The 23,934-nt window shown below is 40.5% G+C and overlaps 1 protein-coding gene across 13 annotated transcripts in view; it reads left to right on the top strand.

Annotated features, from left to right (window-relative positions):
* Positions 1-23,934, top strand: part of SCN3A (sodium voltage-gated channel alpha subunit 3) — a 113,879-nt gene that overhangs the window by 41,760 nt on the left and 48,185 nt on the right. For 3 of the 13 annotated variants that reach the window (XM_029071771.2, XM_029071770.2, XM_029071786.2), the window contains 6 exons: positions 4,439-4,729; positions 11,431-11,778; positions 13,835-13,967; positions 15,720-15,958; positions 20,060-20,233; positions 23,297-23,653. In XM_029071771.2, coding sequence (XP_028927604.1) covers positions 4,439-4,729; positions 11,431-11,778; positions 13,835-13,967; positions 15,720-15,958; positions 20,060-20,233; positions 23,297-23,653 — 1,542 coding nt within the window. Of the gene's footprint in view, positions 1-4,438; positions 4,730-7,590; positions 8,313-11,430; positions 11,779-13,834; positions 13,968-15,719; positions 15,959-20,059; positions 20,234-23,296; positions 23,654-23,934 lie in introns of those variants that run through there. The other 10 variants (XM_029071783.2, XM_029071782.2, XM_029071780.2 and 7 more) reach the window with 7 other exon arrangements.

Below are 23,934 nucleotides of genomic sequence, written 5' to 3'. Positions count from 1 at the left end.
TGGTAAAATTTCTACATTTTAAAGTAGAAACAAAAGACAGCAAGCTTGTCCTGAAATGAGTGGGGAACATGGTCCAGGGGCTTGGATGACCTCATAGCCCATGTGTATACAAGAGAGTTATAGCCAATTATATCCTGGTACCCTCCCCAACACTTCTTTTATTCCCTCTGTTTATGACAAGTGTACCGTCCCTCTCAAAAAGGGAGGGAGCTAGCCTGGATGGGTTTGAGTCACTGGATTAAGAAGTGTTGATTCTGACCTGCAGTGGAACAGCCCTGGTGACAGGCAGCTGTAGGATCCTGGGTCTAAGGTCGGGCAGAAAGACTATGGGTGGGAGAGGGAAGAGTGAGGAAAATGAAACAGGAAAGGATCCATAAGCATCCTCTTCTGCATAAGGCTTAAACCTCCAAATCCCAGCAACCAAGAACCCGTGTAATTTTTGCCTACGTGACTTTCCTCAGAAATACTTTTGTGCTTCTTGGACTGTCTCTTTTTGTATTCCCACCCTACACTTTGCCTGCCTTTCCGGTAGAAACCGGCTACCTGAGTCGGACCATCGCGCCAGGCCGGAGGCAGCCTTTTTATGGCCGATCAGAAACCTTGGCAGGTCTCTCCTTATGCTTTTAGTATACATTATGAATCTTCTTGAAACCCCACCCGGGAGGACCAGAGTGGTTCCAGCAGTGTGGGTGCCTAAAATAGCATAGGATAGTTCCATTCCGCTGCTTAAAAAAGTGCCACTCATGACTCAATGCTCTGGTCTGGGCTCCTCTGTTAGGTGGTATCCATTTATAAAGATCACCTGAGGATTGTTTAGCATCTCTAACCTCGATGTCTCCATCTACGATTGAAAATCTGCCCTAGAATTATTTCAAGTTTTCTGATGGGTGGGGCCGGCCAATGACTTGATATACTTTGAGTATTTCAGTTTGTTCAATGGTCAAAATAGGATCGATCCATTAGAAAGGTTAATCTGATTGTACTGTGCCTAGTCCCAGTACTTAGTGCTTGGCAAATAGTAAGCATTTAACAGATTTCATCATCATTATAAAAGGAAATGGAAGTGAATGCAGGTAAGGGAATGAAGTCTTTTTATCCATATATTTCCTGGATGTCTGTTGAAATCGATGCTTTGCTATTTTGGCATTAAGTAATTTTGGTATTTTTGTCTGCAAATAAAATTTTAAAGCCTTCAAAGGTGTAACGAAAAAGAAAAGACCATTTGCAATTTTAGATTGACACTTCACCCTCTTCTGAAATGCAGCCCTATAAAGGTGGGGCATGCCATCATTTAAAGACGTTCAAATTTCCTACACTTTAACAAGACAGTGTCTCCGGATCTAATCGTCAGATGTCCAGGAATTTGGTTTTACAGTATATTGGCAAAAGATAGAGCAGCAGTCTCACTCCAAGGAATGAGTTAACACTTTTTGGGACTGAGTAATGAAGTTCATAACCTCTATTCTAAAGTATATTTTCCCAAGAGTTACATGATGCCAACCAGAATCGCCAAATCTGAGATCCCGGGGAATACATAATTTGAGAAAATGTTTCACTGAACTGAATATCACTATGCCATTCTTTCTATATTAACTCAACTCAGTGTTACAATTTTCATTTAATGTCTCTTGATAGTTAACCACGTGTTACCTCTGCAGTCAGGGTGGCATTGTCTAAGCCCAATGGACTACCAAACTAAATCAGACAAACTTGACTAAAAGGATTTGAGGAAGAAGGGAGAAAACAAAATGATATGGATGTCGCTCAAAAATGGATAGGAAAAATCGAGAATCAACAAACTAATGAATACCAATGAAGGGAGTTTTTTAATAGGATTCTGTAGTGACAAACGAGTGAGTAGATAAGCTCTTGTGGGCAAGAAATGCATCTACCAACTCTGTTACATTGTTCTCTCCCAAGTGCTTATTACAGTGCTCTGCACACAGTAAGCAGTCAGAAAGTACGACTGAATAGATCTGTCTCGCAAATGCGGACATCAGCCCGCCTATTTTAAGCGACCACTGATTGGCAACACTGAGAAAATATATGAGCATTGAGTTCATATAAAGCTATCTTCATAGGTATGCAATAGTTAATCCTTTCATACCAGCATTAAAAAAATCTGGGATTTAAGGTGTCAACTGGGAAAGGAACAGCAGTTACGTTCTTCACAGCCAAAGGAAGCGGAGGTTTGGGTGAATGCCGGTTCATAATATAGTTGGAGGCAGTGGCAGTTGTACATTAACTGTGGGGCACATCTGGAGATAGTCCAATATTTACACATACTGAATGAAAGGAGTGACTGGTTTCAAAAGGTTCACCCAATTTCACAGAGTGGAACAAAGAACTCTGAATTAGAGAAGGAAAGCCAACGGACGTTGTCTGAAGTATTTTTCTCTTGCCCTAGAAATTAGCTTGAAATTTGAAGCACTGAGCATTAGCTCCTCAAATAGGAAAAGAGACACATGACTTAGCCTGAATTAACTCTGGAGGTGATTAAAAGAAGTATAATGTGAATAACGAGATTAGGGTTGGAAAGCTTAATCACCTCATTCCGTGTTCAATTAATAAGACCAATAGGGGGCTCTGATCTCTTGAGTTTTTTCTTGGATATTTACATAAACATCATGGCTTTAAACAGGCCCAGCCCCTTCATTCTCATTTTGCTTATTTAAATTTTGTCTTTATTTTGCCTGGTTAAGCCATACTGACACTGACACTGGGTTTCAGTTTGAAGAATTTGCAGAATTCACATTTCATCACTTTCAAAATCAAATCAGCCCCACTAGCCAGCTATTAGGAGGATTTGGTAGAGCCTAAAAGATTACTTTTGGGTCTCTGTAGTAAGATGTGCCAGTGAGTTCAAAATGCTGGCTAGATAACTCTTGTGGACCCAACATGGAATAATCGGGGCTAGCAGTGAGGGACTTTACATCATCACATGCAGATCTTCATTCACATACCAGAAAATTTTGGGGGAACTTTCATCATAGTGACATATGTGTCTGATTATGTTTGGGCATTAGAGCAAGGGAGCTCACTGTGAACATTGAGTTGAAAATGTTTGCCGATCAAAATAGAGAAAGTCTTTGAAAATACCCCAGAAGAGCTGTTTAGGGAAACAGCACGATCTAATGGATAAAGGAGGGACTTGGGTTCAAATTCCAGCTCCTGAACTTGCCTGCTGTGTGATGTTGAGCAAGTCAGTCAACTTCTCTGCGCGTCAGTTTCCTCAACTTAGAATGCGAGCCCCATGTGGGACAGGAACTATATCTGGCCTGAAGAACTTGTGTCTACCCCAGTTCTTAAAACATAGTAATCTCTTAATAAATACAGTTTTAAAAAGAGAGCTACATACCCATGGGGTTGACTCAGGCGTTATATACTTTCCTCAAGGAATCCATTGGCCAAATAGGCCCACACACATAAGTGCCATGTAGAGTTTTCTGGTTGGCATCTAGTTTTCATTAACCCATTTAACAAACAAGGACTGAAAGGCATTAAAATTAAGTCACGTAGGCAGTGTTTTTTGGGGCACTGATGGTGGTAAGTTTATATTCTCTCGTGTGATTCCTGATGTTCAGCTACCACTTGTGTTCTGTGCTGGTCCCTTAATGCCTGTACAGCCTGTAGAGATGGTGGGCATTGCCCTGAGGTTCTGTGGGGAGGCAGAAGAATGAAGGGCCAGGTCAGAGAGCCAGGTGGCCCAAAATGCTCTCTCCCAGGCAGACTCCAAGACAGGGACCAGTGAAATGCGTCCTTAAAGCTGGGGCTCTTTAGGTGGATTGCCCTTTGCAGATTTAGCTGCACAACTCTCACTGGCCCGACACCAAGCCATTCTTCCTCACACAGCGCTTGCTAAATTGCCCCTGAGAACTGGCTGCCTTTCAGGCGTGCTTGATAGAGCTTGAAAACAATTCAGGATGTTTGAAGTTGGAAGGTTGGGGGACAAAAGTGATCACATTATTGTAACAGTATGCATTTTCCTTCTGAGTGTATTGCCGTTTTATTTTTTTGTGGATGGTCTTGGAAATTCAGTGTAATTTGGAACCCATATGACATCTGGGTGACCTAATTATATCCATTTGGCCATATTCTGCTAGTCATAAAGATACTCAGTGGAAATACCTTAAAAATCTGAGAAGCAGCAATAACTCTTTCAGGCTAGTGGAGATCCATTTAGGAAATCTCTGCTTTAACGCACAGCCTGCCTGTTCTGTTTGCTGATTGTTGTCTTCTGTGTTGGGAGGCTTGGGCTCACTTTCCATCCCATTTTCATTGAAGGGAAACTGATGTCAAAACTGAATTGAACGAATAGAACTAATTTAATTCCCCCCTTATCTCGAATTTTAGATAAGTAGAATGGAATGTCGTTTGATTTTTTTGTGATGTTTTCAAAGTTCTGCATGCTAAAGTGTATGACTTTGTGGTACAATAGGCAGTAGCAGCAGCAGCAGCTGCGTCAAGAGATTTCAGTGGAATAGGTGGGCTAGGGGAGCTCTTGGAAAGCTCTTCGGAAGCATCGAAGTTGAGTTCAAAGAGTGCTAAAGAAAGGAGGAACAGAAGGAAGAAGAGAAAACAGAAAGAGCAGTGTGCAGGAGAGGACGAAGGAGAGGGCGAAAACTTCCCCAAATCCGAATCCGAAGACAGTATCAGAAGAAGAAGTTTCCGATTCTCCACGGATGGAAACCGACTGACCTATGAAAAGAGATTCTCTTCTCCTCACCAGGTACAGACCTTTACTGCTTGAAATATGCTACTGTAGGCTCATAATCTAATTTGTGAGGAAGCTGTGGCAACGCAATTGAGATTTCACTGCATGGAAAAGGGAGGGGAAAGAACACGCACTATTGTAATTTAATTCTTTTAAGGAAATCATGGTCTTCAAAAAGAATTTTTTATAATGGGCATCATTGTATTTTCAGTTAGCCTGCCACAGATGTTTCCATTTGAGGAGAAAATGGTCTACAAACTCAAATCTATTTCAGAAATTTCTGCTGTAAGAGATGATTTCACATCTGATCTCCTGATGCTGTTGTTGGTATTTTCAAGTCCTGTAGTTATAATCTGTTCTGAGTTGTCATGGAAATTACACCCTCACAATCAGGAATTATGACTTGTAGACTGTTACGATTTACAGGTTTTGAAAAAGAAGTGTCTTTGCCTTCAGCTAAGTGTATTTTAATGGGGACTCTATTATGTGAACGTATGTGGCATTGCTAGTTTTCCAGATTGCTATGTTATGCAGCATATTCTCTTTAGGCTGTCCTGGGTGAGTTGGCTAGGTCGTAGGTTTTCATCTAGAGGTAGACTAGTCACCGACAGGTCTCACGAAACCATGAAGCCTGATTGACAAGTTGTATCTTGGTCAAATGCCCATTCATTCAGTCGTATTTATTGAGCGCTTACTGTGTGCAGAGCTCTGTACTAAGTGCTTGGAAGGTACCGTTCGGCAACAGATAGAGACAATCCCTGCCCAACAATGGGCTCACGGTCCAAGGAGGAGCATGCCCAGGCCTGTCCACTGAAATCAAAGATGGCAGTACAGTAATTCCAAAAAGAGTTGTAAATGTTTTTAGAGATAATGGACAGCCACCAAAACTCAAGTTAAAAAAAAAGATTGCCACCTGAATGATTAATCATTATATTTTTCTGAACATGTATTCCAGGTGATATACTTTAGCTTAGAAGATGATTCTTGCTCTCTGTCAGCAAACACTTGGGAATTTTGCCAAATGCAAGGGATTGGAAATAAGATTTTGTCACACTTTCACACAGCCTAAAAAATCAGATTAGCATGCTTGTAATTAATAACCAACCAATTCTTGTGTCTTCACACTTAGAAAGGAGGGAACTGTCCTAAAAGAAATAGCAAAACCAATGTGAAAATAGAAAATATTGACTTAGAATTCTTGTATACTTTTTCCATTCACAAATGGCAATTTTCTTTGTGGTTGTACCATCTTTCGCTTTCCTCCAACAAACCAACTCCAAGTAAAACATGCTATGTCATCATTCTTTGTAAATGTGAATAGTAAACATCTCTTCATGCTCCTGACTTGTCTAGAGTGCACAGAGATAATTTGGTTATTTTTTGTTTTGTATGATGTGGGACAAACAGTTTCCATCTTATTTCATGTGCTCTCAAAAACCTTCATAGGAAAACATTTAGGTCCTAAATTCTGAAGGCCATCATTCATTCCTAGATGAGTCTTCCTAATATACACGGCACAATTCCATTTTGCCTCACTAAGTTTGGCCTCTAGACTGCAAGCTCATTGGTGTCTACCAATTCTGTTATATTGCACTCTCCCAAGCACTTAGTACAGTGCTTTGCACACAGAAAATGCTTAATTGATTGATAGGATCAGTTGAACCATTGGATTGACTCGAAGTGATAAAATTTACTTAGATCAATGTCAGAAATGGAAGTTTTCAGATATAGAGCATCCTGCATTAAAGGGTCAGTTTGAAGAAGTAAAAGTGTGTTTGGTGGGGGGGGACAAAAAAGCCATCACATGTTCAAATGACTAGGTCTCTCTTTTCACACCACTGGAGTCTTAACCAGAAAAAGACTTAGGACTATTTGGATGTTACAGGACTCCTGATTCCTGAAAACTCTGGAAACAGGATAGAAACTGTCAGTTGAGAGACGAGACTTCTTTGGAATTGGGATTGATAGCAAATAAACTGTTCACATTTAGAGTAACCACTTCTGATTTTGAGTTCCTATTTCAAGGTACCACATTTTACCAGTTGCTTTGGCAACTGAATTTTCAAAATAGTGCATCACACACGTAACCGTGGATACTAGCATGGCCTAGTAGAACGATCACGGGCCTGGGAGTCCGAAGACCTGGTTTCTAATTCTGACTTCGCCACTGACTTGCGGTGTGACCTTGGATAAGTCACTTAACTTCTCTCTACCTCAGTTTCCTTACCTGTAAAATGGGAATTCAGAATCTGTTCTCCTTTTACTTAGACTGTAAATTCCAGGAGACAGGGACTGTGTCTGACTGGCTGATATTGTGACTACCCCAGAATTTAGTACAGTGTTTTGCATATAGTAACGGCTTAACAAATGCCACAATTATTATTATTAATTATAGTATGATGGCAACTTGGAGCAGATCATTCCAAGACACAGGAATGTTCTTTAGAATCATTATACTTTTATCATATGGCCAAAAGAAAATTCTGTGGTAATATTTTTAGTATTCAAATATAGTTAGATAATTAAAAGGTCTGGTCTTTCCTCATCCTCTCAGGATGGAAGGTGCTACTGTAGTGCAAAACAGAACCCCAAAGTGGCCATTTTATCGTAGCATCAATTCTTAGTAGCTCTGTCCTGAATCCACAGGGGGTTTTCTTTGTGGTCAATTTTAGGGCAAAGTATGAATTAATTGAATGTGTTACCACAGTGGCACGGGGGTTAGCTGTGGGTGCCATGTGTGGTTGCCATGGCACTTTCATTGCTTTTGGCCATCAGTCCGAAAGGTAGCCGTTGGTTAGCCAATCAATCAATCGGTGGTATTTATTTGGTGTTTACTGTGTGCCGAGCACCATACTAAGGACTTGGGAGGCTACAATAAAGTAGGTAGACATGATCCCTGCTCTCAAGGAGCTTACAATCCTTGTATCTTTGGGATATGGATTGGGTCCCTTGAGATCTTAGGATGACTTTGGTGTGGTTTGAGATTTACCTGGGGATTCAGAAGAACCAAAACAGATCTCCAGAAGTCCAGATCTCACCCCAGATCCATCTCTACCCTCCTGGATCCAGCAGGGAAGTTCACGACTCTTCACCTCTCTCTCCCTAAACCGTCTAGGTTGTCCCAAGCCCCGTATGGTTATCTGTGGCAGTCTAAAGACACCCCAAAGCTGTTATGAGGTTGGAACCTGGGTGTCATCTAGCAGATTGCTCGATTTCAGGAAACTACCATCTACTACCCTTTCCTTAAATTTCTGGTTTGTCCCTTCACCTTTCCTCCTTCCTTCCTCTGCTTTTCATGTGTTTTGGCCTGAACCTTTAGCAGCATCTATTTTTTGTGTCTGCTCTTCAGCACCTTAGGGGTACCACTTTCCAAAGCCAGGTTCTTCTTAGGGGAAATTTTAGAAAGGGCAACTGAAAGGTAAATTGGTAAAATGGGTCAGTAAAAATCAATCTGAAGGGAACAATGTCATAGACAAGGGAACAGGGAAAGACTGTGCAGTGGGGTCTCCTAATAAATGGTGACTGTTGGACCCTAAAGAGACTGCGGATCCTGAAAAAAAAAATGTGGTATGGTGGACAACATCTTGGCATAAGACAGGTGTGTTGAGAATTTTGGCAGGGGGTTTACATGACCATGAACAGCCACATAGATCACACAGTTCAGTGGTAGGGAGTAACGGAGACCTAACCCTCTGGCTTTATTCAATACTAAACTGAAGGGTGTGAGGCCCTCAAAAGAAACCTCAGTGCTCTGATAGAAATCTTGAAAGTGGTCGCCATTGGTGTTTGAAACGTACAAGACTGGCCATGTTATTCCAGCCTATAGACTGTACTTTGTAGTGTGCTTAACCCTATGAATAGCTCAAGGTCAGCAGAAATTCAGCTCTGCTATGTGCAAAAAACCTTTCTCTGCTTAGTGTGACAAATCACAGAAAACTATTCCAAGTGAATTCAAGAGATTTTGAGAAACTGAAAAATAATCTGAATTCTAAGATCTCTACTGAGATCTACTCCAAAAACAAACAATAGGTGTCCTTAACCAATTAGTGATGATGTCTTTTATTACATCCCTAATGAGATGAGGTTGAATGTCATAAAGGAACATTACAGTAATTCATTTGAGAGGAAGTGTGAGACTATTCATGTAACTGGTATATAACAATAGAATAATTATGTAGGAATAAATTATAACATAACCATGAATAATTAATCACTATAAATATGTTCGCTCAAACTAGAGCTAATCACTAAGACATACAATATGGCAAAGAGGCATGCCCATTGAATTTCACGTCACAGTGAGTAAAGGGGCTTGAAAGAAATATCAGATGTTGATGGATTGATTTGTCTAAGTTATAGAAATTCATAGTACATTGTTTTCTAAACCTCAAAGCATAAACATCCTGTTTTTCATGCGATTAGGGATGACATAGCTGAGGATGGTCCCTTACCTCTAATGCATCTCTTAGTGCTTTATTTTTGCTAGGTTTTGTTTTCTTCCCTTAGCTTCCCCTGAATTCAAGGTTGGGTTAACAGACCTCATTATTACTTTCTGAGAATGAATAGAAATTTCATATCAATCCCAGGATTGAGTTGAACTTTTAAAAGGCAGACATATATTAAAGTGTGTGTGTGTGTGTATGTGAGAAAGATAGGAAGTGTTTGGAGTATAGTTTGAATCGCATAATCCTTAATGACCATACTGTCAAGATCAGCCAGAAGCTACGGCATTGCCAGAAAGCAGGCACACTCCTGTTGGGAACATGGGAATTATGGGATGGAATGAAAACATTAACAGATTTAATTTTTGGTGATTTAGGTCGTGTTTGAGTGGGCAGTGATCTCTCCTCAGAAAGTCCATAGCATTCCAGCAGAAGGAATGATTCTGTCTCTGAAGGAAGATCTTTCCAGCATTATTTTCTGGGCATCTATTTTAGGAACATTGCCGAACTGTAGTCTGTTGTGCAGGCAAGGAGTAGGATGAAAATAATCTCTAGTCCACTTGGGGAAAGACTTTAAAAAAAGCAGATGGGAAGAGCCTAATGGAAGAGAGATAGTGGACTTAGGATTTATTGCTTTTTATGAAGAGTGTATTTCTTGAGTCAGTTGATGTTAGGCAGGCGCTTGGATTGTTGAACATGGGATGCAGTAAACAGAGCTTCAGTTAGTAGCACAGTTAGTAGGGAGAGGCAAGGCCTTAAATACCTGTGGATCCGGCCAATGTTGATATTTTGCGACCTGATTAAAATATTTCCAGCCCAGGGGTCTTGAAAAGCATTTACAAATCTGGAATTGACAGACACAATCATTTAGGCCAATCTAGTGCTTTTTTTCTGAGTTTTCATTTCAGGGCTTATTTAATTTGTTCACAAAAGTGGGCTACTCTTAAATATTCTTTTCAAGAATACTTCATTGTTTTTGAGTGCTTAATAAAACATAGGAGGATGAAAGAGAGAAACCGAGAGTAGGAGGAGAAAAAGAGGAGCTTCATTATATTAGCCTGCTTATTGAACTGTAATTAAAGAGATACCAGCAGAGCCTGGTTGTCTTTTTCTCGTAATTGCTATCAGTATCTTAGTACATAACATTTTAGGCCATCCCACTTGTGATTTATACTGTGATTCCAAATCTTAATTAAAAAAAAATGAATTTATCCGGTGACTGCTGCAGGTATAAGTGTGTGGCGGATTAGAGGGACAACTAATGACCCTCAGATGCATAAACAGGTTCTGGCTGGCCAATAAGGCTGGCCTTTTCCATCAGCTCTCTTTTTCTTTTTGGTGGGTGCCAGGGCTCTGAAATTATTTCCAGACAAATTGGGCATGAAATCCTGTGGGAAGGGAGCTGTGGGGGGATGATTTGCAGAGCAGAAGCTCCTCAACTTCCATCCATCATCCTCCTTACTGGCTGGCTCCAAGAGGCTCCTTGCTTGCTCCAAGCTAATAAGGCCCATTAGGAGCCAGGCACCACCTAGACTGGGCCAAAACTTCCCATGGGTCCCAGACCACCAGGATCCTTCCAGCAACCCGGGAGCCAGTCCAACCCCAGAGACTGTGACTTTGACGCTGTTGCAAACTGATTTAATTCTTTGTCATCCCTGGGAGCGCATGCCAATGACCTTTGGGAATGGGGAGTGAGTGTTCTGTACGTGAGGAGGTTAAAAACCTAATGAGAACTCTGGAAATGCAAAAGAAAGAGCTCTCTTTCATCGCCATAAGGGAGTAGAGAAAGAATTTCCTTCTCCCAAGCCTAGCCTCTAAGCAGGCAGGTGTGGCCGTGTTTTGTCACACAAGGGCTGCAGGGAACCTGAGTTTCTGCAACCTCAGAGACCAGCAGCTGAGAATCTGGGGCAGGGCTAGCAGGAGGAGGTTCTCCCCTGTCTTCCGAAAAAGCCTGTTTGCTCATTCCCTGCTAGGTGGGAGGTGAACTGGAGTATAAGGTTGTTGAATCTTTTTCTTCAAGGGGAGTAGGAGAGCCTCTTCCTGACAAGATCAATTGGAGGACAAGTCTTTGATTAATATTTTAAATTCAAATCAACATCGCATTAATTTTAGAAAAGCCTTCTTCAAATTTACAGTCCCCTACACTTGTAACCCCCTCATCCTCCTGGACCAAAATACAGGAGTACACTCAGGTGAACTGATATTTCCAATTTCAGGATTCCAGACCGTGATTATTCTCCTCGTCTTTTCTGTTCTGTTCTCTTCCCTTCGCAGTCCTTGTTGAGCATCCGCGGCTCCCTGTTTTCCCCAAGGCGAAATAGCAAAACGAGCCTTTTCAGCTTCAGAGGTCGAGCAAAGGATGTCGGCTCAGAAAATGACTTTGCCGATGACGAGCACAGCACTTTTGAAGACAACGAGAGCAGGAGAGACTCCCTCTTCGTGCCGCACAGACACGGAGAACGGCGCAACAGTAACGTTAGTCAGGCCAGTATGTCATCCAGGATGGTGCCGGTGCTTCCAGCAAACGGGAAGATGCACAGCACTGTGGATTGCAATGGTGTGGTGTCCTTGGTGGGTGGACCATCAACCCTTACGTCACCTACTGGACAGCTTCCGCCAGAGGTGATAATAGATAAACCAGCTACTACTGACATTATAGGCAAATTAGTACCGGGCACATCAGGGGATGCTCTGCAGTGCCACACCAGTCCCGCCCTACTCAGTCAGTCAGTCGATCCCAGTTCTCTTCCTCTTCCTGTGCCTGGGTAAATGGAAGCCCGAAAGATGGAAACTGCTAGTCAAATGACCAATCACAGGCCCTGCCCAGATCTTATCCCTTTAAAACACTAAGACGAAAGCCCTTCTTTCACAGCCTGAAATTGATACTTGCCTGCAAAATCACTTAAAATTATGAGGGTCAAATGACCAGTTAGTTCCCGAGCCTTCACTATCCTCCTATTAGCAATAGGAGTTGTGAAGTTACGCCCTTCCGTGTACTCTGGGATTTCCAATCTTGGTACAGCGCATACATGAATAACCATTAAATTGCATTCTGTGGTTATTACTTTAGTTTTAAATTTTTTTATAGCACTGTCGTTGTTCAGAATGTATATCTTATTACAGTGCAGTAGTAAAATGGCTAGTTAGCCATTTCACTGCTTCTTCCCCCCAGTCTATTGAAAGCCCAATAAAGAGATTCTGATTATCGTCCATCTATACCAATTCTTGCTCTTCCTCCTACTTGGACTCTGAGCCCCATGTGGGACAGGGACGGTATCCGACTAACCTGTATCTACCCCAGTGCTTAGAACAGTGCTTGACATATAGTAAGCACTTAACTACCGTAATTATCACACCAGCACACCACACAGTGCTTTGAAACCCAGTAAAGTAAATATTTAATCAGTAGCAAAGGGCAGAAATTCACATCTAGAGAACAGCTCAGGAAGCCTATCCACATCCTGTTGTACAAATTTGATGTATTAAAAAAGTCCTACTTAATATAAGCTCCTGAATGATAGGCTGGACCCAGCTCTGAGCCAGGTGGTTTGGCAGGGACCCCAAGGCTAAGGCAAGGATTGAGAAGAGCGTTTTTTTCCCTCCATCTCCGGAGCCTTTCCCAAATGCAGTCAAGCTTTAAGTCTTCAGCTGCGGCGTGGGGTAGCGTGAGATGAAAGAAGCAGTCGGTGAGAAAGAGAATGATAGGGACGAGAAGGTGCTATCGCCACATAAAACAGAAAAAGGGAAAGGGACACACAGACAAGGAGACCAAGAAGGGACAGCTAAAATAATTCCCAGGAAGGGGACTATTTAAAGCAGCATTGCGCAGTGGAAAGAGCACAAGACTGGGGGTCAGGAAACTTGGATTCTAATCCCTCATGCCACTGATATGCTGTGTTTAATTTGAGCTTTAGTTACCTTCCATGTAAAATGGGACTAGGACTCCTCATCTTCCTTCCCCTTTCATCGTGAGCACCATGTGGAATGGGGACTGAGCCTGAGCTGATGGTACTATATCTATCCCAGCACTTAGTACAATTTTGGTGCATAGTTAGCACTTAAATACCACAGTTATTAGTAGTAATAGGGGTAATATTACTAAAAAAAGTGGAACAAGGGGAACTAGAAAAGGAAAATATAGGAAAACTATGAAGAGCCTGAGGGGAAAAGAGGAAAGAAAAAATGACGGGATGAGGAGACTATATAAATAGCAAGGCCTGTTGGTATCCTGAGGTATTTAAGTCAATATTTCCCCCAAAAGAAAAAAGATCAGTTTTAAGGACACTTAATTCAAGCTTTTTTTTTTCCTCTTTCAAGGAAATTAAAGCTCATTTGAACTGAACAGATTATTTTGGTTAAGGGGTCAATAATTATAAATCTGAATGCAAATAAGACACTGCCTAATGACCGCAGATTAATAGACTTCTCTTTATTCTTGCAACTGATAGGTGGATAGAAAACTTATTGTAAAACGATGCTCGTACCCAGAGGTTATTCAATAGATAGGTGAATCCCTGTCAAAAGTTTGCTCAAGTTTATAATAAAATTATCAATTTAAAGACATACACTACATATAAAACTGCATGAAGCATGGTTCTCTTATTCACAGTTCTTGCTGGGTGTTGTTTTGCTATGCCACCGAAGATGATGGTTTGAGCCATCAGTATTTTCTTTGCAGGGCACAACTACTGAAACTGAAGTGAGGAAGAGAAGGTTAAGTTCCTATCAGATTTCCATGGAATTGCTAGAGGACCCATCTGGAAGGCAAAGAGCAATGAGTATAGCCAGCATATTAACCAACACGATGGAAGGTATGTTTGGAAGACCTTTTTAGGTCAAGAAAATAGAGACTATATAATAAAAATCCATCCCCAAAATAAAAGGCTACTGTGGAGGTAGAATAGCATAGTAGAAAGAACATGGGACTGTGATTCTAGTCCTGACTTCGCCACTTGCCTGTTTGTGTGGCCTTGGGCAAGTCTCTGTGCCTCAGTTTTATCATCAGTAAAATGGGGAAAAAATATTGTTCTCCCTTCCTCTTCTGGTTGGGAAAGGGACTTTGATCTGATTATGTTATATCTACCTTAGTGCTCAGCACTGTGCTTGATACATAGTAAGTATTTAATAAATACTTATTAAATATTTTATAATTATATAAAAAAGATTACTGAGTCACTGAATTACTACGTAGATCAATAAAACTGTGTGTATAAGCCAAAATATGTGAAGAAAGTTGGGGACTTCAATGGCAGTGTTTCTGTTCTGTAGAACTATTACTGTTTGTAAGGTAGTTTCCTCTTCATTTCCCCTGCAGGCATCTTTCCTCCTATTCTCTAAAGAAAGATAGCCAATTAGATCAATTTTCCAAGAAAGGACTTCAACTGAATTATAGAGAGACCACTATCAACAGGTGCTTTCACTTAAAATTAGTCTCTATCTCTATTCTTTGCAGTCAAAATTTAATCTTAGAAATGCAGATGTGTGGCACATGGCCTTATGCAGGCAGCTAAGAAGGAAGCCCGAGACTCACTCTGGCACCTCTGAGGTCAGAGCCGTTTTATTTAGGCTGCCGCTAGCTTCGTGCTCTTCAGATCCTTTTCCTCGTTGACTTCAAAAGCAATTTTTTTTTTGCCTCTTCTGCCATCTCATGCCTCAATTCAACCTGCACACTGTCCTCCCTAACTTCAAATTTGTGTGCGCTGTTCCCAAGTGGGGAGGTGGAATATGAGAGTGAGAATCAGGCTCTGGGTCTCTTGCACAAAATCCTGCGGCACATGTGTCTATTGTGATTGTAAGAGGAACTGACGTGTCGATCAGAGGAGAGAGGGAAACACAGCTGACCTATTAATCGGCTGACCAGTTTGTTTGGTAAAAAGGATCTGACATATCATGTCTGGTTTACACACCTTTCCCTTTTTGGATGGCTGGGGGACTAGGAAAGAAGACAAAACGGAGATAAAACTCATCTAACATTCTGGGATATACCTATTATAAATATCAGAATGTTTTGGGACTTACATTGGACATGCAGGGCATTTTTCAGACATAGAAGTCCAAACATTTAAAGTGAGGCAGAGTAACTAGGGTAAGTTGACTGATATAACCAAACTGTCCAATTCCAGGGTGTTTGTAAATTTTTCATAAAATTGTCCTGAAAACCTACAAAAATCAGAATTTAGAGTGCTCTAAAATGCATTTCTTCTCCAAAAAGTCAGAGAGATGTTGTTGTAGACATCATATTCCCAAGGTTTAGTCAGGTAGCTAAGTTAGGCAAACAATGTGTATTTGATAGACATTTCGTTATGTTATTTTTCCAGCACTTCTGCTGCAGTGCCTCCCGAAAATTTAACACTCAATACGTCAATGCTTTTCTATACTGGTTTGAAGCAAGGAGGCAAGGAGACCAGAATGAAATGCTCGTTGATACATATTTAGTATTTTTTCCTGAGGCGAAGCTCAGTGTCTTGAGGTTTCGAGCTGAAAAAATTAAGACTTGATTTTCAGTGAAATCTGTTCCCAGCAATAGCCAAAATAACGGCTCTATAATTCTCTCTTCCCTCCAGAACTCGAGGAATCCAGGCAGAAATGTCCACCTTGCTGGTACCGATTCGCTAACACTTTCTTGATCTGGGACTGCTGGGAACCCTGGTTGAAAGTGAAGCACATCGTCAATCTGATTGTGATGGATCCATTCGTTGACCTCGCCATCACCATCTGCATCGTCTTAAACACCTTGTTCATGGCCATGGAGCATTATCCCATGACTCCTCAATTCAGTAATGTGCTTTCTGCGGGAAATCTGGTAAGTCCCTTGTCTGCTGTGTGACTTTGGGTAAGTTACTTACCTTCTCTGTGCCTGCTACCTCATCTGTAAAATAGGAATTTAGGCCTCGAGTCCCAAGGACTTGACTATATTCGACCTGATGGGTTTGTATCTACCTCAGTGCTTAGTACAGTGCCTGGCACATTATAAGCATTTAACAAATACCGTTAAAAAAGGTCCGGTGGGTTATTCTTTGAATTTAAAAAACGTTCCCTGGTAAATGGTGGGTGAAATGATGTCCCGTTGCCAGTTTGTGGTTCTTATTTGAATGCGTGGCCTTGATAATTGCCAGATTGAATAGGTGGGAGAATGAGTATTGTTGTTTTTATTGATGGTGGAATTTTATCTATGCTTGGGGGTATAGCTGAAAAGAGTGATATGCTAGTGGCAATAAATTCCCTACCATATGCACATTGCCTTAATTCTATTTATTTGCTATTGTTTTAATGAGATGTTCATCCCCTTGATTCTATTTATTGCTATTGTTCTTGTCTGTCCGTCTCCCCGGATTAGACTGTAAGCCGGTCAAAGGGCAGGGACTGTCTCTATCTGTTACCGATTTGTACATTCCAAACGCTTAGTACAGTGCTCTGCACATAGTAAGCGCTCAATAAATACTATTGAATGAATGAATGAATGAGTCTTGTATAAATGATCTATGTGGATCATGGGCATCTCAATCCCTTCCTTAAACTGCTAGAGGGTTTGGCTGTGCCAAAGGCTCTCGAGGAGACCAGGTCTTTCGAAGGGCCTGTTTCTAGGCCAGGGCCTCACCGTTAGCCTGGTGCTCTCTGAGCCCATCTGAAACCTAACCCAACTTTGAAACAGACTCTGCTCCTACAAATCAAAGGTGGTTTGAGGACCTGCCTGCATACAAATTGTCTCCAACATCTCTAGGGATAGAAATGGAGGGAGTAGTTCTTCAGTTCAATTTATTCATTCAATCCTAGTCACATTTATTGAGCGCTTACCGTGTAGTAAGCACTTGGGAGAATACAATACAATAATCGGACACATTCCCTGCCCACAACGAGCTTATAGTGTAACTATACTTAATGGGTACTGCCTTGCGTGAGTGCTAGAGTGTCAATAAACTGGAATTAAAAAAGGGTTTAGAAGGGGCTTTCTGGAGAGATAGCAAAGGACCATTGCAGTGACTAGACTGTAAGCCCGTCAGTGGGCAGGGATTGTCTCTATCTGTTGCCTAATTGTACCTTCCAAGTGCTTAGTACAATGCTCTGCACATAGTAAGGACTCAATAAACACTAATGAATGAATGAATGAATGGAAGGGATTGAAACCTCCGTGTGGAGTGTATAGACATCCCACTGAGTTTTGGAGAATCGCTAATTTGTCGTAATTGTGATGTTAGCGCACACAAATTGGAGGGAAAATTCTAAAAGCAGCATGTGAAGGGCTGTTTTAGGTTGCTCTGTTCAGCGTAATGCAATATCTTAGTGTGAAAATTCTCTGAATAATTGAGACCTAAAAATAAATGTATGCCTGAATTATTCAGACATTCAAGTCTTGGAAAATCCACCCACCTGAAATATGCATGCAGGACCAGTGAAGATTTTGGTCTCTGTCATCCACAGAATTTGCATGTGTAGAACCAAAATAAATGTTTTTCATTTCCAATACCAAGAAACCTCTCAAATATGATATACTTGGAGAAATGAGGGCAAAAGAGTGCCTTTTTTTTAAAAAAAAAAATAAAAACCAGAATTATTCTGATAAAATGTGCATATAACCAATCTGTGTTGTTTTTGTCCATACATTTTCAGTTTTCCTTTTATTTTTATTAAAAACAACAAGAAATTGTTTCATAGCTTCAGAGATATTCAGTATGGCTGGTTAGAATATACAATTCAACCTAAAGTGTTTCTGTATAGAGTGTGTCTTTTGTCTTTTTCCAAGAACAAATTTCATGAGATTATTTCACTGATTGTTTTATGCTAAATACATTCAGCTGAAATGCTGGGTGCTTTATAAATTATTTCAAGAGTATTTTTCAGTATTTTCAGTGAGGGAAAAATAATATTTGCCTAATGAATAATGTATTATTCAAAAGCTCTTTAAATCCATTTGGATACGATAGATATACTGGATCGATTTCATATATTAATGAATGCAACCCCAAGGCATTTAACTATTTTTAACAACTTGCATATGTTAAATATAACAACTCTAAAACCTGGACATCTGGGGGGAGCAAGACCAATTTGTAACACTCATTTTTAGGTTCACCCAGTTGGTAATAGATATATTTTAATCTCTTCATTTATATAGAACACACATATGCTGGAATGAGAATGTTTAAAATACTCTCTAGTGAAAGTTTTGAACCAAAAAGAGAGGTTGAAGTAATTTGAAGACAGTGGCCATTATTAGTCTTCTGATGGAGACCTTGGTTGAAATGACAAATTGTATATTTTAACATCAACTAAATTAAATGGAGGTCTTCAGAACCTGAATTGAAAAGGGATTTTAACTTGGATGAAAACAATATTTCCTCCCACTCTATTCTTTCCTCTTTTTCCCAAAGCATCTTATATATGAAAATGAATAGCAGCGATGAATAGTTGTGATTTAAAGTGGTACACTATTAGAGCAAAATGTAAAGTTTTTTAATGAGTATTCTTTTGTATTACACTCAAGAATGTTTTTAGATACTCGTGTGTATTATAGACCCTATCCGAGTGATGATTACAGATACTCTGAATAAGCTCAGTTTATTTTTCCTTCAGTCACAGGGAGAGGTGGCAGGTTTGTTTATAGATAGCAATTGGGATTCAGTAGAGATTTATTACTTTGCTTGAAGTATCTTTCTACCACTAGCATATTTAGTTGAATTGACTTTAACACTGCAGTGAGTCACCAAAAGTTCAGTTTTCTTCCTTTTCTAAACACATTCCTTTGGCAGTCCTTGCTCCTGTGGGGAAGTTGGGATGGGATCAGTATTTCTTCACAAATTTAGAAGAGTCTAATAGTTTCTTGCTAACGCCATGATGTTAAAGGGAGATGACACAAGTCTGATACCTTGTCAAGGTTCTTTTTAAGAACAATAAAGAGTAAATGGGTGGATCTAAACTGCTCTTTTGTAAAATATGGTACTCGACTATTCCAAAGTAGGGTGATTGTCATGATTCTTAAAATAAGATATAAAGATTCTCAAAAAAAATTGTACCGTCGTGGCATTCTAATCGAAGACACTGTTTTCTAGCAAATCATCAAATTTAAATTTGTTTTCCTTTTTTCTTGCTAGCTCCAATTAGACCCACAGCTATCCAATCAGATAATCCATTAACGATTAATTAGGGGTGTGTGCATACTAAGAATTTTCTCCCCGCTGGTTCCAATTAAATCCTCAATTCATTGCTCTGATAATGTACTAAACTTAATTTGCATCCAAAGATCATTAATTTACCAAGTTTGTGATGACATGTTCTTATTTAAAGAATGGTATATTTGACAGAAATCGCATTTGTGTCTTTAGAAGAAAAAAATCAAGATTAAAAAGTGTCCCATATAATTCAGCCATCATTTTTAATAAAGAACTACCTGCAGTTATAAAAATATTGTTGCCTTTTCTGTCGTTGGGAAAAATACCGGGGTGAGATGTTTTAAATATGACAAGGAAGGAAAGACAGAGCTTTGGAAAGTGAAATTTCATAGAGTGCACGAGCTAGATAATATCTGAACTATAAATTAGAAACACTGCAGTCAATTTTTTTTTCCTGGTTTAGTGATCCAACCTGTTTATTTTCTCAAAGTTAGGGGTAAAGGTTCAATTTAACAGACTACACTTTTCCAAAAACCTATCCTCAGTTTGAGTTGGACTGCCTATCTTGTATCACAGTGCTTGGAACAGTGCTCAGCGCTAAGAACAGTTCTTGGTACATAGTAAACACTTAACAAATACCATAATTATTATTATGAACTTTGATCTATCTAGTCCATCATCTCATTCAGTGTGTCTAGAGTCATCTGTTTTTTAGATCTTTGTATTAAATAATTGTTTTCATCAACAGGTTTCTCAGTGCTATTGATTTTGGAATGACCGTTTATATTTTGCATTAGGTTTTCACGGGGATCTTCACAGCAGAAATGGTTCTGAAGATAATTGCCATGGATCCGTATTATTATTTCCAAGAGGGCTGGAATATCTTCGATGGCATTATAGTCAGCCTTAGCTTAATGGAGCTTGGTCTGGCAAATGTGGAAGGATTATCAGTTCTCCGATCGTTTAGACTGGTATCTGCATAAAATCATTTCTACATTCTGGGTGTAACAGAGTGAAGTGTGTGTGTTTGTGTGATACTATATGTTATTCTTCATTATTCTGAGAAGATACTACCCATGGAGTTCACTTATGAGTCACGTGGCCAAAAAGTCCAATGTGGGATCCACAGTCCTGACCACACTGGGCAGACAAAAAGGTCATCCTTTACTGCTTCGTTGTGACTACCAGTGTTTTTAGTCTCGGGTGGTGGTCTCTATCTTGCCTCCTTGTCTCTTTTTCATATGAAGCTTTAGTTTGAAGAGAGGCACTCCCTTCTTGATGGCCATACAAGTTTGTCTTCAGAATCTGACTCCACTTTTCAGCTGAGATGCAGCTTTGTCTGAGGCTTTGTTTTACCGTGTCCTTGAAATACGTCCTCCGCCATCTTAAGTGGCTGAATGTTTAATTTAAGGCTGTGTGTGAATATTTTTTCCCAGAACCAAGAAAACGGATGACTGAGTCTTGAAATGACGAGTGGTGGTGGTGTTTTTTTAAAAAGAATATTTTGGGGCTCAAATATCAAGGGACGTTCAATAAACAAATAGGATCCCGGATTTAGCAGAATTCACAGGAAGAATGTTCTCAATGATCAATCAATTGATCGTATTGAGCGTGTATTTTGTGCAGAGCATTGTATTGAGCTCTTGGGAGACTTTTTGTAGACATTCTTCCTGTCAACAAGGAACTTACATCTGAGAAGGAGAGACAGACTTACAGATATGTACATAAGTGCTAGTATCCCCCCCCCCCGCCAATCAAGTTCCTAAAAGGTACAAATTCAACTACAATGGCTACACAGACGGGAGAGGGATGAGTAGGGGAAATTAGAGCTTAATTAGGGAAAGCTTCTCAGTGGAGATGTGACTTTTTAACAAGGTTTCGAAGGTGGAGAGAGAGAGTGGTGGTCTGTCAGATGTGAAGGGGGAGCAGGTTTCGGTCCAGAGGCGAGACATGGTGAGGTAGTTGGTGAGATAGACAAGATGGAGGTTCAGTGAGTAGGTTGGTGGAAGAGGAGTTCATTGTGCGGAGTTGGGTGTAATAGAAAATCAGTGGGGTAAGATAGGGGGAGGCAGGGTGATTGAGTGCTTTAAAGCCAATGGTACAAAGTTTCTGTCTTTTGTGGAAGTGGACAGGCAACAAGTGGAGATTCTTGAGGAGTGGGAAAACATGGACTGAATGGTTTTTATTTTAGAAAAACGATCCGGACAGCAGAGTGAAGGAAGGACTGGAGTGGGGATGAGGCAGGGCAGCCAGCAGGGAGCCTGAGGCAGTAGTCGAGGCAGGATATGAATGGCATAGAAAGCCTTCAATAAATACCGTCGGTGATGACGCTGAGCACTTGGATCAGCGAAATTGTTGTAAATCATAGTCCCACCTCTGAGTGTATCCTAGAAACCATGATATCAGCAATCTGTCTGATGAGAGAAACATTTTGGATTCTCTAAGTACTGAAGTGATTTTGACCAGGGTACCAGAGCAGCCTTTGCAGTTCTCATCCAGGCCCCAGCTGTCAAACTGCCCAGGCCAATCAGGGGGATGCAGTCACCGAAAAAAACAGCGGGTGCGGGAGCCCAACCCATTACTTCTCAGCCCTTCCGTACTAAACTGCGACAAACAATTCAAGTAGCAAATCCTCTTACTTTCAACTGTCTGATGAGTCAGATGTCATTAGCTTTTGAAACAAAAATTGTCTCTGTGACGTTTAGCCTGCTAGCATTGCCCCCTGCAGTCCTAGGCTTAGTTTTATAATCACTCATTTGATATAAACTTCCAAAAATCAGCAGTACCTGTTGTTTTAATTTGGAAATCTTTTAAGGTAAGATAATTATATTTTGGTGCTAAAATCTCTCCTGTACCAATGCATTTTATTCTTCTTGAAGAGTTATGAGTTATTTTTTTCTCCCATTTCACAGTTGGAATATAATTGCAACTGAATTTAAGTAATCATGATTTACCAAAGTTTTATGATCAGGCAATAAATCTCACATTTGCTAAAAAATATTTCATTTCATTAGCAAAAACAATGGAAAAATAAAAATGAAGCATACCCCTTTATTAACATTTTCCCAATTTTCTTTGTTTTCAATCATTAATCTAGATTAATTCACATTTTTCAAATTACTTTTATGATCTTTTCCCTTGACCACAGGATTTTTTTCTCAATTTTAATGGTAATTATACCACTAATTCCCAAAACTTGTTTTAAGTACCTTTTTTTGAAAAGTGCCTAGAAAATTTTGAGTTTGCTTATTACTGCTTAATCCCCTCTCCTTAACACTACATGCGTAACGAATTCAAATGGCAGTTTCAATATTATTGACACTTTTGGGGGACTTAGGATGAAATTGGATTGAATGTATTTTGAGGTTTGGAGTTTCTTGTAACTGAATTAAAAACAATTTAGATGTGTAACATTCAATCACTGAACCTACAATAATTTCAAATGAACAAGGTGATGCACTGAAGCAGCGTGGCCTATTAGGTGAAACATGGGCCTGCAAGTTAGATGGACTTGGGTTCTAATCTCGGCCCCGCCACTTGTCTGCTGAGTGACCTTGGGCAAGTCACTTCAATGTACCTCAGTTATCTCAACTGTAAAATGGAGATTAAGAATGTGAGAGAAGCAGCGTGGCTCAGTGGAAAGAGCTCGGACTTGGGAGTCAGAGGTCATGGGTTCTAATCCCAGCTCCACCACTTGTCAGCTGTGTGACTTTGGGCAAGTCACTTAACTTCTCTGTGCCTCAGGCACTTCATCTGTAAAATGGGGATCAAGACTGTGAGCCCCACGTGGGACAACCTGATCACCTCGTATCCCCCCAGCACATAGAACAGTGCTTTGCACATAGTAAGTGCTTCACAAATGCCATCACTATTATTATTATTATTGTGGGACAGGGACCGTGTTAGCTTGCATCTACTCCAGCGCTTAAAACACTGCCTGGCCCACAGCGCTTAACAAATACCGAAAACAAAGGTATTGCAGTTGTCTTTGGCTTCATTTTGATCTGTGTTGTCTCCTTGCCTTTTCTTTATAGCTTCGAGTTTTCAAGCTGGCAAAGTCCTGGCCCACGTTGAACATGCTGATAAAGATCATCGGCAACTCAGTGGGGGCTCTGGGAAACTTGACCTTGGTGCTGGCCATCATTGTCTTCATCTTCGCCGTGGTCGGGATGCAGCTCTTTGGGAAGAGCTACAAAGAATGTGTCTGCAAGATCTCCAGCGACTGCGAGCTCCCTCGCTGGCACATGTATGACTTCTTCCACTCTTTCCTGATTGTGTTCCGCGTTCTGTGTGGAGAGTGGATAGAGACCATGTGGGACTGTATGGAAGTCGCGGGCCAGACCATGTGCCTTATTGTCTTCATGCTGGTCATGGTGATTGGAAATCTGGTGGTACGTATTCTTATAAAGCTTTCTGACATTTGTCACAGTATAGGCAGTAGAGATGCGCTTAGAGGAGTTTTCAAGTTAGGAATGCCCTTCACCTCATGCTATCTTGAAACTCGATCTAAGTGCATATGTATGTATATTTGTGCATACACTATTATCGTGCATTAGCATTTGTTAGCTGTGCTTGTGCTTCCATCGTTTGGTTAGGAAAAACGATGATATCCCGTCTTTTCCCTCCCTATGCAAATAGAAAAAAATATATCTTATTTTAAAATACGTTCAGT

This window comes from Ornithorhynchus anatinus, chromosome 9 (assembly GCF_004115215.2).
Source record: "Ornithorhynchus anatinus isolate Pmale09 chromosome 9, mOrnAna1.pri.v4, whole genome shotgun sequence".
Lineage (NCBI taxonomy): Eukaryota > Metazoa > Chordata > Mammalia > Monotremata > Ornithorhynchidae > Ornithorhynchus > Ornithorhynchus anatinus.
Note: the sequence above shows the minus strand (reverse complement) of the source record. Positions and strands in the feature narration are given on the sequence as shown.